The sequence below is a fragment of the Sapajus apella genome, unplaced genomic scaffold (assembly GCF_009761245.1).
Source record: "Sapajus apella isolate SASKATOON/1434 unplaced genomic scaffold, GSC_monkey_1.0 scaffold27, whole genome shotgun sequence".
NCBI lineage: Eukaryota > Metazoa > Chordata > Mammalia > Primates > Cebidae > Sapajus > Sapajus apella.
Window position 1 is genome coordinate 16,708,277 of NW_022436967.1, and position 13,385 is coordinate 16,721,661.

Below are 13,385 nucleotides of genomic sequence, written 5' to 3' on the forward strand. Positions count from 1 at the left end.
TCTTCTTGACGAATATCTTTGTGGTGTTCTCTGTATTTCCTGGACTTGAATATTTGCCGGCCTTGCTAGGTTGGGGAAGTTTTCCTGGATAATATCCTGAAGAGTATTTTCCAGCTTGGATTCATTCTCTTTGTCGCATTCAGGTACGCCTATCAAACGTAGATTAGGTCTTTTCACATAGTCCCACATTTCTTGGAGACTTTGTTCATCCCTTTTTACCCTTTTTTCTCTATTCTTGCCTTCCCGTTTTATTTCATTGAGTTGATCTTCGACCTCTGATATCCTTTCTTCTGCTTGGTCAATTTGGCTGTTGATACTTGTGCATGCTTCGCGAAGTTCTCGTGTTGTGTTTTTCAGCTCCATCAATTCACTTATACTTCTTTCTATTTTGTCCATTCTCATTAGCATTTCGTCAAATCTTTTTTCAAGGTTCTTAGCTTCTTTGCATTGGGTTAGAACATGTTCTTTTAGTTCACAGAAGTTTCTTACTACCCACCTTCTGTAGTCTGATTCTGTCATTTCATCACACTCGTTCTCCATCCAACCTTGTTCCCTTGCTGGTGAGGAGTTGTGATCCCTTGTAGGAGAGGTGTTCTGGTTTCGGGTGTTTTCATCCTTTTTGCGCTGGTTTCTTCCCATCTTTATGGATTTATCCACCTGTCGTCTTTGTAGCTGGTGGCTTTCAGATTGGGTCTCTGAGTGGACGTTCTGTTTGTTGATGATGAGGTTATTTCTGTTTCTTGGTTTTCCTTCTCACAGTCTGGCCCCTCTGCTGTAGGTCTGCTGAGGTCCACTCCAGGCCCTGCTTGCTTGGGGATCACCTGCAGCAGCTGCCTCTGCGCTTTCACTGGGAGCTGCAATCCTGAGCTGTTCCTAAATGGCCATCTTGGATTGATCTCCTCTTGAGCAAATTTTTTTTATAAACATAGTCATCTTGGCTCCAGGACATCCATAGATGCTCAAGTCCTTCATATAAAATTCTGTAGTATTTGCATATAACCTATGCACATTCTGCTGGCGAGTAATCATCTGCAGATCACTTACAGTACCTAATACAATGCCTACACATCACTTCTTTCATGTGGACTTAATGTAGTACTTGGTAAGTTTTGCTTTGGTGGAATTTTTTTTTCCTGAATGTTTTTGATATGCACTTAATTGAATCCACAGAGGTGGAACCCATGGCCCAACTATAATAGAGGTATAAATAATCTATGAAAGTATCTGCTCTGCTGTGACACAGGAAGGGCGTCTATTAATTATAAAAAGTAGAAAAAATATTCAAAGACTACTATAGACTGAAACTATTATTGTGATTTTATTACAATAGTTAACAATATTTTAATGGTATACAATCATATCACAATGACTCAAACTATATACAGGTATTTATACAAGTCTACATTAAAAAAAGAAAACGCAAATAATGACCTCCCCAAAATCACATTATTAACAAGATTTTTTTCTAAAAGTTACGGCCAATCCAATAACAGAAAAATTCACAGTTATTCTGCAAACATTTTAAAGATGCAGGAATCATATTGCACATTATGTAATTATAAATCCTAACAAGCAGATTTATATATTTTAATCTAGTTTTTCACAAAATTTACATTATCATGCAATACTTTACTGTACACAGAATGATGGAACTAGAATAAACAGATTAACTTACAAACTTACAATGGCCACAAATTTAGAATTATTTTAAAGTTATATTTAAAATTATTATACTAAAACAACACTCCAGTGTAATAAAACTTAACAGACACAATCATAATTTGTTCACAGATCAAATTACTTTTTTAGTGTTCTTCTTTGTCTTTTCCTTTCTTTTCCTTTTCATCCTGTAATGCAGTACCGAGCTTTTTGATAAGAACTGATAGAACCTTGTCCAGTGGATCCATGACTCCTCTTTGAAGCCATTTAGGAATAGTAGTCCTAGCATGATGAAAGCCCAGTTTCTGAAGAATATAATCAACACCTACTGGATCGATCTTTCTTCCAGTCCAAGAAATTAATCTAAAATACAAATTACAGTTATTATTAGCTATCATTAAGGAATATAATGCCCTAGAGCACAGTTCTAATGGTAGAAAAAGAACACCACTAAGCCTCTATAATATACTCAAGACAAAATATTTTCAGTAGGTACATTTGTATATTTCAGCCCGTAATTCCTGGATTCACCATAATATTAGCATTAAAAAAACATACATAAGTATCTTTGACAACCTAAACACAGCAATAGTGTTTACTGTATTTCATCCTGAATAATATATTTTAGGCCTTTTACACAGTTATCTTAATCATATAAAAGAAAATCTGTTTAATTTTAATAGATTTCATAAGCATATGGCATAATGGGAGAAAATGGCTAAAATTTACTGAGTGCTATGTGTTTGAAGGGAGAGTCATTTTCTCCCTATTCTGGCTATTTCCTTATATGTGGAGGAAAAGCTATTAAACACTACTGGCCACCTTCTGTCCCTGTATTGACAATTTATCCAATTGACAAAATTAACAGAGGAAATGAGTAACATGGTTCAGTACCCTCCTCCCTCTTGGGAGCCCTTCATTTTGATCTGTTCCTTCATGCCACAGTTTTTTCAAGAGCAAGCCCCTAAACAGGTTAGCCTTAGAGTATTCCATGTTATCTGTGGCTGAGTACATACAGAGCTGCTGATTGTACAACTCCAGCAACCCCCTACTCTGCCCTTCCCCCCAGTTAAGTTCTACATCGATGCCCTGCAGGATCTGAACTTTGTAGAAAGCTATTGTTGCCATACAGCTAAACCATATTTTCTGTTATCAGCTTTATCCATATTAAAACTGTCATTCTGATTTCTAGATGCTTCTCTCCCACTATTTCAATTGGTTCTGAACTTAAGCGTGGGAGTTGGGGGTGGTTAGGCATTGATCTCTTCAAACTCAAATAGTTATAAGCATTTTGCATTTATTAACTCATTTAACCAGTGTAACAACCCTACAAGGTAGGTAATACCATTTTCCAAATTTTTCATGAGTCAACTGAGGCAGAGAGAACAGAGCGGCTAGGTCTTTTGGCCTAGCTCATTCAGCTACTGTGCAAAACAGCTGGGCTTACAGCCAGATCTCTTAAACCATGTTCTCTAGCACTACACCACATTACTTAACTCCAGTTACTCTTGTTTGCTAAAAAAAAAAAAATAAAAAAAAAAAAGGAATATGGTAACTTTTTATGCTCACGTGAAACTAAATTCATTTTGTATTAAATTTAAATATATTATTTAAATGTGCAAATACAAAACAGATTTTATAAATAGTTTTCTGCATTAGGACCTCTGCAGTATTTTAACACTTAATATTTCTCATGGGTATATGCACTATTAGGACCAAAGTGTTTTGCTTATTTAGTTAAAACAAATTTTACAGTATATCAATTACTTATTAACACACAAAGTCACTACTTTCTGCCTATACAAGAGTTCTCACTGCATAATGGAGGTTTCATTTTGGAATTCATAAATACGTCTGAATAATAACCTTATCTAATAAAATGTATATCATCTTGCAGAATGTTGTCCTGGGATGTAATGGATTTTTTTTTTAAACTGTTATTTCAGGATTCAGACAGTTACAACAGGACTAACAAAGCAGATGAGAGGAAAAGAGAAAAACAGGAAGGCTGTTAGTGTTAATCAAAAACAAGGACACAAAAAGTAAGTATCACTAGTTATAGAAATTATTATAACCGAAACTAAAAAATACCTTTGAAACTTTGGGGTAGTGATTTAATTGGGATAATGATTGTGGTAGAATATGATTCAGTAAGGGAACCTTAATCTGATAGTTTGTTAAATTTGATATTTTAGGTATGGTTTTATATTGCTTGGTATGCAAACAGAAGGGTACTGTGACACTGCAGGTTTTGTTATAGTGTTATGACATATCCAGCGAGAAACTAAAGCAGCTCCTTAAAGATTAAATACGACTTCTGTATCTTGCCTTACTAAGTAACAAAACAGCGTACAGTAGCTACCTCAAACCCTGAAAATAACAGCTTGGTGAGAAGGTGAAAAATTAATGGCAACAGGGGAAGGATAAGTATTCTTATTTTTAGTGACTGACAGAATGTCACCCATTGGATGACAGCTCATCAGTGCTGAGCTGCTCTCAGTGTTTGTACATCATTCGCCTTACCTAGAGACACAAAAGTAGAAAGAAGCAGTAAAGACAGCACACACAAGCTATGGATGTTACAAGAGACTAACTTCTAAATACATTTTTTGATAATCATATGTAATTTACATTATTCATAACTTTTTCTCATTGTTATCCCTTAGCATATGGGTAAAATGCATATACTCATTACTTACCTAAGAGTAGGTTCTAGATGCCATGTATTGCACATAAAATCTCTCCAGTCCACAGTAGTATAAGTGATGCTGTCTTCTCTATCAGAGGAATTGTCATCATGTATAATAATTGGACTTTTCTGTCCTGGTCGAGTAGATAAAATCCGAGGTGGAAAAATGGCTATGCGGAAAAGATTAGCATTATATATGTATATGTATATGTATAGATTAGTATACATTTATCTTAAATCACCATAAGAACAAAAGAATTGGTTCCATCTCTCATTGTATCTATGACCTGGCCAAGGACTCATTTAACTGCATTTCTTAAAAATATTTTTAAATAAGCCATAAATAAGTACCAATTATTGATATTTCTTGGAGATAATGTCAACATTAATGATAAAAATGCTGAGATCATTGATTTGATACAGCAAGCATATGGCAGTGAAATTGACAGTTGTAGGTTTCCTAAAGGATGGCTATAGGTGGTGTTTTTTTAAATAGCTTTGAGATACAATTCACACACCATACCATTCATTTATTTAAGCTGTGTAATTCAATGGTTTTTGTATGTTAATGGATAGATGTATATATATTTGAACAATGGTACTAAAGAGATTTTTATGTAGACAGACTTTTCAGTCTTTATAAAGAGAAGTCTTTTAATTGGCTGTAATAAATAAATATAAAGTGGAATCTGAGACATAGGTATAAGGGTGATGCAAAAGTAATTGCAGTTTTTGCCATTAATACTTTCATATGATCTTATTTGATGAATACAGCTTTCCTCTTAGGGCATTAGATTCAATATACAAACTGGATGTAAAATAATTAATTAGGTATTATGATATGTGTTATACAGCTGTGGTTATAACTTGATTGGGAATGAGCCTCAAAATAAAGCCGTAGTAACCCACTATGTAAGAACACAGATGCCCCCTTCAGTTAAGGCCTGCTCAGTTGGTGGGTTTTTGTTCATTATTGGTGCTGTTGTTACAGTGCTACAATTTATTTTGATATTCTTTAAAAATGTTGATTCTGGTATAGTCTGACATGCTGTTAAGAATTTTCTCAGGTATGTTTTGAGTATTTTAGCCAAAATGAATTGCTTACTTGTAATAACTTTGTTTATAATTGAAATCCTCACAGATATACTTTATTGTAAATCCACCCCCTTTTCCCATTGAAATGTTTTATAACAGTTTATATTTAAAACAGTCTTTCTGTTGTTTTTTAGAAATACACATAGCTTGTGGCAAACCAAGACCAACACAGTATTTCAAAAAATGACAAATGTTTCACAACATACCTGAGAGAAACAAATTTGCCAGGTTTTCAAATATAGGGAGACTAGAAAATAATTCTGAACTTTACAGGTTTATGTTAAATCTGTTTTTCTCTACCTTAAGTTTAAATATTAAAAGCACAAAAACAAAAGGATTACCAGTGACTGGTATCTGTTGGGGCTGTATGTGAAGATTTTATCTACTTTTATATAAGATTGCCTATCATAGTTTATCATTTTACCTGAAGTTTCTACTGAGGTCATACAGATTTCTCCCATACATCATTATTGATTTTACTCTCTCACTGAATTTTGGGCACATCTTGACTGAATATTAATAAAAGGGCATTTCAGTCTATGCTATGCTACCTTTGCAATCTTTCAACATAGTCTTTTGATAAATCTTTTATTTTTAAAATACAAATTTTATATTTTCCACATGAAGAAAGTGAAGTATTATAGTGTGACCTGAACAAATTACATTATACCAAGCTATTTATTAAGAAACATCTGTGATTTTACCATTGTATATTCATAATGGTGCAATAAATATTTATTGAATGAATAAATAGCCATATGTTTTGTAAACATTCCAAATCATTATATTTCAAACTATCTCATTCTTTTAAACAGTTACAGAGTACTATAATATATTAGCTAATTCTAGATATTAGGGTTGTCATACATTTTTTTTTTTCTTTTTGATACAGGATCTCATTCTGTCACCCAGGCTGGAGTGCGGTGGTGTGATTATGGCTCACGGCTCACCGTAGTCTTGACCTCCGAGGCTCAAGTGATCTTCCCACCTCACAGCCTCCCAAGCAGGTGGGGACTACAGGTATGTGCCACCACATCTGGCTAATTTTTGTATTTTTTTTGGAATAGGGTCTCACTTTGTTTCCCAGGCTGGTCTCAAACCCCTGGGTTCAACCAGTCCATCTTCTTCAGCATCCCAAAGTGCTGGTATTACAGATGTGAGCCACACCCCCCGCCTTACATTTCTTAATGGGTAAACATTTAAGTTACTAGTGAGTAAACCAATGTTATCAAGCTCATGAACACAAAATACCACCACTGAGATCAAAATAACTTGTTTATTAAAAAGAAAATGTTCTCTGCATTCTAAACATTTATCATCTTAATTCAGTTTTCACAATTAGGTAAGTAACTCATGCTTCTTTATTATGTAGTTGTTTCTTTAGTCATTTCACTTTGATTTGCAGTATTTCCTCACATTTTTCTATTTCTCAAAAATCTCCTATAAGGTCTAACTGAAAATATACATAGGATAATGTATACAGAAACACTTTGTAAAGTATAAAACACCATTGGTGCTGTATATATAGCAAGTACTCAGAAGGTCTGTGATAGTCTTACTAATGCTATTTACTGGTATCTTCAATTCATAGAAGGAGATATATATTCCACTCATTTTCTCACTAGACTGTAAAAATCAATGTAAATGGCATTGATAGCTGCCATTACTGCAGCCTGATAGAAAAGAATATTCCACCCACCTTTTTCTTTTTCTTTAAGATAAGCTGACACTAAATCATGAAGAAACATGATGAGCTCAGCATCCATAGTCACACAAATGTGGTCAGTGAACTCTGTCACCACACTGCATTCTACTTTTGGTTTCAGGTTGGCATCTGCAATAATATGGTAAAAGATTTAATAAAATGAGTAATCTTCTAAGGATTTATATAGGTCTATGGGTGTCATATCAGTGTTCAAAATGTTTTGAATTTTAGGGCATTTCAGATTTTTGGATTGGGATGTTTAACCTATATATGCCATTAATTCCTCATAATAGTATAAATGAAGTCCAGTTATTCTTCATTTTACTGAGGAGAGAGAGGTATAATTTGGTCAGATAATTTTCCAGAGATCATATAGCTGGTAAGAAAATAAATCAATTTTGCCTAGAAAATCAGTTTCATTAGATATTAATGAAATTATCAAAAATAATCCATGGGAAGACAGCAATAGTTTGAAGTTTCTTTAGAATTTTCTTATTAACTTTAAATTGTTTTTCTCCATACCCTGTAATGAAGGTTCTTGTGGTTCTTGAACATGAATGGATTTAAAGTCAAGCTGCATCCTTGGTAATGCAAAGATAGTCTCTGTTTCATGGTTGTAGCTAGAACCTCCTCTGAATCCACTCAACAAACTAGAATTCTTCACAGTCGTGCTATTCTCAGTGTTGTTAGCATCAACGTTACGAAGTAGATTTAGCTCTATGTGCATAATGATAAAGACAGAGTCAAATTATTAAAACAATAGGCATTGACAAGCCTATATAGCTTTCAAGACAACTATAATATCAGAACTGTTATTTCAAAAATTGGAAAAAATCACATATATATGTATGTAGTATATCTATATTGATATCTGTATATCACTGTTGTCAAGACCAAAGCTTTATAATTGGATTTGTATAAACCCAATACATTCTAGTTTTGGTTTCTGGGATTTTAAAATGAATATTATTCTCAGCTGAATTCATATCTGAAGTTAGAATTTCACTAAGCCCAAAGGTCTCCATAGATGGAAGACTTCACTCTTACAGAATTTGAAATTAAATAGGATCCTGATCTTGAAGTCAGTTAGAAGTACTAATTTTCCCCAACATATATGCTATGATTAAATATAGATCTTAGTTTTATAAAGATCTGTTATAAATCTTAGAATTATAACAATTTGTATTTTTCTTCAGAACATTTCATTACGCTAGTAGACACTTTAGAACACTCCAGCCATAAAAGTCCCTCTTCCCCCAAATCCCTATTTGAAAGGGTTAAACAGTCAATATGGATATAATCTTCTGATTCACTCTCTTATTCTCCTTTGTTTAAAGAAATTTTTAACAGTCTCCTTTTTTTTTTTTTTTTTTTTTTTTTTCTTTTGATACGGAGTCTTGCTCTGTCGCCAGGCTGGAGTGCAGTGGTGCAATCTCGGCTTACGGCAACCTCCGCCTCCTGGGTTCAAGCGATTCTTCTGCCTCAGCCTCCTGAGTAGCTGGGACCACAGGCGCGTGCCACCATGCCCAGCTAATTTTTGTATTTTTAGTACAGACGATGTTTCACCCTGTTGGCCAGGATGGTCTCGATCTCTTAACCTTGTGATCCACCTGCCTTGGCCTCCCAGAGTGCTGGGATTACAAGCGTGAGCCACCGCGCCTGGCCCAGTCTCCATTTTTTAGCATTACTACAAAAATATTTTTCTAGGATCATTTCCGAAAAATTTCTAAAATATTTCTCAATATAATAAACTTTAATTTTATTTAAAGACAATCTTATTTTGAATGTTTCAATTACATCTAAAATGATTTGAGTTCATGAGATGCTGCATTACCAGGCTGGTATTAAACAGTTATGATGTATGTCAACCAGCAAGATTAAAATGAAAATTGTTTAAGGAAATGAAAACACCATCCTACTTAAATTCTAAACACAGTCAACAGAACCCAAAATGGAAATAACAAAATAAATCTCTCCAAAGACTCAAAATTTTAACCTTCATTCCTTGTGGCTGTAACATAATTGAACCATTCTTTCACACTTGCTACTCCATGGGGTGGGTTTTCATGGCGGCGCCTTGTTATCTTGGTTATTGTTGCCATAGGACTTTCCAAAGCACCACATGGTTTGGTAACCATGGTATTATGACCCAGATGAAAATCCAGTGTTTGTACAATATATGTAGAATGATCACTGGAGCCTACAACAAAATAAAATTTTTTTTTGAAATAATAATCTGTATTTAGATTCAAGATGATAATTGTGGCCTCAGGGCCATATATTCATTTGTCATATATAGGAAGACTAGGAGGACAAAAACCAAATAATTAATTAACAAATATTTCTTCTATTAGTGGTAATGGGATTTGTCCCTAGTAAGATGAAGAGCATCAAACGTTTTTTCCCTCATAATTTAGAAACCACCAAGTAGAAAAGTAAAGCTCAAAGTAAATGGTTTTATCACTGTAGAGGTAAAAGCACATCCTTGCCTATATATTTGATAATACAGTCTTGACTGGCAAATAATTTCCTCGCACTACCACTATGTTGCCTTCACTTCTTTTTTTTATAAGATTACAGTAACTATTACCATGACTGTGTTTAGCCACAGCAGCAGAAACTTTAATTGCCTAAGCAAGAAACATAGAGTAAGATGGCAAGTTCAGAGATTAACATGTTCCAGACATTATAAATATTGACTCATTGGCAGTGAACTCCTTAACATGTCAGATACATGAGAACAAATAGAGACGGACTTCAGAAATATCATTGCCATTTATAGTCATAACAGAAAGGAGAAAGAAAAAGCTGGAAATGTGTCAGTTTACCATCTTCCCAGATTTTCTGAGCTTCAGTCCAAAAAGCAATATTTGGTTCTTCTAAATGAAAAAGAGCCCAAGATTTTGAACGGAAGTTTGGACCATGAAAACATGCCAGTGTCATATGATTTCCATGTAAACTCATTGATCCTCCAAATTGCATTCCATCTTCTGGTAATGGAATCTGAAATAAGGATATGTGGCATCCAGATACCACCTTCAGTACTCCAGGCCAGTGTCGATGATGTGCTGCATCAAGCACTGCAAGAAAACAAAAAAACACATATCCTGAAGTGCCTAATGAGTACCCTAGAATAGGGTAGAGTAAGGCAGCAAGTGGCAACTTTCTACAATCTCAGGAAAGGGATGAAAACAGTGTCCAGTGCCTGTTTAATATTAAGCAGTAGCTAATAAAGACACATTCTAGGAAAAGAGGCTGCATGAGGATAGCTAAAGAAAGTAGTCACTTGCCAATAATAATTAAAACTAGTATGTCTGAGGCTGGGTGCAGTGGCTCACACCTGTACTCCCAGCACTTTTGGATGCCGAGCTGGGTGGATCACTTGAGGTCAGGAGTTTGAGACCAGCCTGGTCTGCATTGTGAAACCCCTTCTCTACTAAAAATATAAAAATTAGCCAGGCGCAGTGGTGCATGCCTGTAGTCCCAGCTATTTGGGAGGCTGAGGCAGGAGAATTGCTTGAACCCAGGTGGCGGAGGTTGCAGTGAGCTGAGATCGTGCCATTGGTCTCCAGCCTGGGTGACCAGAGTGAGAACCTACCTAAAACAAACACAAACAACCCCCCCACCCCCACAAAACCTCCTAATATATCTGTAATTGTTAATGAGTTAAAAGTACTTGCAAAATACTTTGTGTAATTCTCATAATAACTGTAAACTACATAAATAATCTTAACTAATTTCAAGTGAAGAAGCAGAACAAAGAGGTTAAGTGAACCAGTAACTGGAAAACCTAGAAATCAAATGCAGACCTCCTTAATTGGAGTACTACTTTTTAACTCTTCTATTTCTTTGCTACTCAAAGTGAGGTCAGAGGGCCAGCAGAATCAGCATCACCTCAGAGCTTGTTAGAAATGCAGACTCTTAAGCCTGCCTGTACCTACTAAATCAAAATCTGTATTTTAAGAACATCTCCAGGGGTTTCTGATGCATGTTAAAGTTTGAGAAGCACTAATGAAACATTCAAGGTATATTTTCCATTTATTCCAGTAATTTCCTTTTGTCTGTTTTTCATACCTCTCACCCATGATCCAAAACAAAGATCATGAATTGTATTCGGCTGGCATGTTTTCCTTAAAAAAAATTCTCTAAGCCCTTATGTTTGTTTTTTGTGACAAGGAGTCTTTTTTTTTTTTTTTTTTGAAGAATCCGGGCCAGGAATTTTGCAGAACATGGTTCAATTTGTATATGCCTAATATAAATTCTAGTTTTAAGGAAATACATGGACTAGAGGAAGAAGATAAAGGATACTACAAGGAGGTAACTGAAAAAGATCTAGAAGGTAGGGCATTCCTTAGGACAGTTGGCTATATCTCCTCAACAAGTCAGTTCATATAAAAAATGAACTATGCTAAATTAAAAGAAGGTAAAGGAACGTAACCATATTTAACCTGTGATCTTGGATTGGAAAAACTGCTTTGGACAAACCCATTATAGAGGATATTTTTAGGTCAATCATAGAAATCTGAATGTGTTTTGAAAGCTAAAGGAGATAATTAGCAAAATGCAAAGTTGAAGGCGACATACAAAATGGTATGAGTTTTGATTTCATAAAATATACACATACATACAGATTCATAGAAAAATATCTGGAAGTATATGCTTTAAGGTGTTTACAGTGATTTCTGAGTGGAATGTGTTGATTTTTTGCTTCTATTGTGTTTTCTGTTTTTTTTTTTTTTTTTATTTAATATTCATTCTTTCTTTGATAATAGAGTTATTAAAAAGCTATCCCTCATTCTGACTGCTTCTCACTACTTACACCTCTATCATCCTAGTGAAAGCCACCATTTCTTGTCTGGAGTGTTGCAATGGCTTCCTTACAATAATGATGTAACTATGTATGTAACAATGGTAATGGTAACTATTGCAATTGTTTCCTTCCATTCTTAACTACCTATAGTCTGTTCTTCACATAGTAGCCAGAATGAGCTTTAAAAGGGAGTTTTTTTTTTTTTAAATTATACTTTAAGTTCTAGGGTACAGGTGCAGAACATGCAGGTTTGTTACACAGGTATACATGTGCCATGGTGGTTTGCTGCACCTATCAACCCGTCATCTACATTAGGTATTTCTCCTAATGCTATCCCTTCCCCCTACAGGCCCCAGAGTGTGACGTTCCTCTCCCTGTGTCCATGTGTTCTCATTGTTCAAAAAGGGAGTATTTTTTAAAAAGGTAAATCAGATATCAAATCTGTTTAAAACTCTCTGATAGCTAACCATCATATTAAAAATCTTATCTGTGGTGTAGCTCTGTGAATTCACGTTCAACATTTTCGTCCTTGCTCATGTCTGTTCCAGCCACAGTGGCAACCTTAATGATCCTTAAGCCAAGTTTGTTCCTACTATGGGAACTTTGGACTCAATATCCCCCTATGCCTGGAACTCTCTTCTACCACATCTTAGCCTCATTCTTTCATTCACATTTCCACTAAAATGTCACTTCAGAAAAGGCCTAAATGATCACCCTTTCTAAAATAGCTATCCTTACATTTTATCATTCTCTATATTCTTCCTCTGTTTTTGTTCTTTTGCTTAGCACTTCTCTCTTACTGAAATTATCTTACATATTTAGTTAGTAAATTTATTATGGTCTTTCTCTCCCATTATAGTTTAAGCTTCAAGAGGGTAGTAATTCTGTCCACCACTAGATTTCCTGTGCCTAGAATAGTGCTTAAGTACATGGTTGTAGCTTAATAAATATTTGCCAATTGAATTACTAAGTAAAAATAAGGATGATCTTACTATCACTCACCTAATAAATCCAAACTCAGATATTCTGACTCCACAGACATTCTAAACCAGAACATGATATTGTCATAAAAGTGGGTATGGATGCAGATGCACTGCAGCAGGGGGAAGGGATAAAAATGATAACTTCCTAAATGATGACCTCTAATTCCACTGGCAGGTAGAAAATCTGGTCCTTTGCTAATGGAGTAGGATAAAGAGCCTGTGGGCGGCCGGGCATGGTGGCTCACACCTGTAATCCCAGCACTCCGGGAGGCTGAGGCGAGTGGATCACGAGGTCAAGAGATCGAGACCATGTTGAAACCCCGTCACTACCAAAAAATACAAAAATTAGCTGGGCATGGTGGTGCGCGTCTGTAGTCCCAGCTACTCGGGAGGCTGAGGCAGGAGAACTGCTTGAACCTGGGAGGCGGAGGTTGCAGTGAGCCG

The 13,385-nt window shown here is 35.3% G+C and overlaps 1 protein-coding gene across 12 annotated transcripts in view; it reads right to left on the bottom strand.

Moving 5' to 3' along the window:
- Positions 1-1,296: 1,296 nt before the first annotated feature.
- The window catches only part of KIAA1109 (KIAA1109 ortholog), a 215,319-nt gene continuing 203,230 nt past the window's right edge, over positions 1,297-13,385 (bottom strand). For 10 of the 12 annotated variants that reach the window (XM_032292382.1, XM_032292383.1, XM_032292386.1 and 7 more), the window contains 6 exons: positions 9,977-10,228; positions 9,145-9,348; positions 7,671-7,865; positions 7,143-7,277; positions 4,359-4,518; positions 1,302-2,022 (listed from right to left, as the gene is read on the bottom strand). In XM_032292382.1, coding sequence (XP_032148273.1) covers positions 1,806-2,022; positions 4,359-4,518; positions 7,143-7,277; positions 7,671-7,865; positions 9,145-9,348; positions 9,977-10,228 — 1,163 coding nt within the window. In that variant the 3' untranslated portion in view covers positions 1,302-1,805. Of the gene's footprint in view, positions 2,023-4,358; positions 4,519-7,142; positions 7,278-7,670; positions 7,866-9,144; positions 9,349-9,976; positions 10,229-13,385 lie in introns of all 12 variants that reach the window. The other 2 variants (XM_032292381.1, XM_032292387.1) reach the window with 1 other exon arrangement.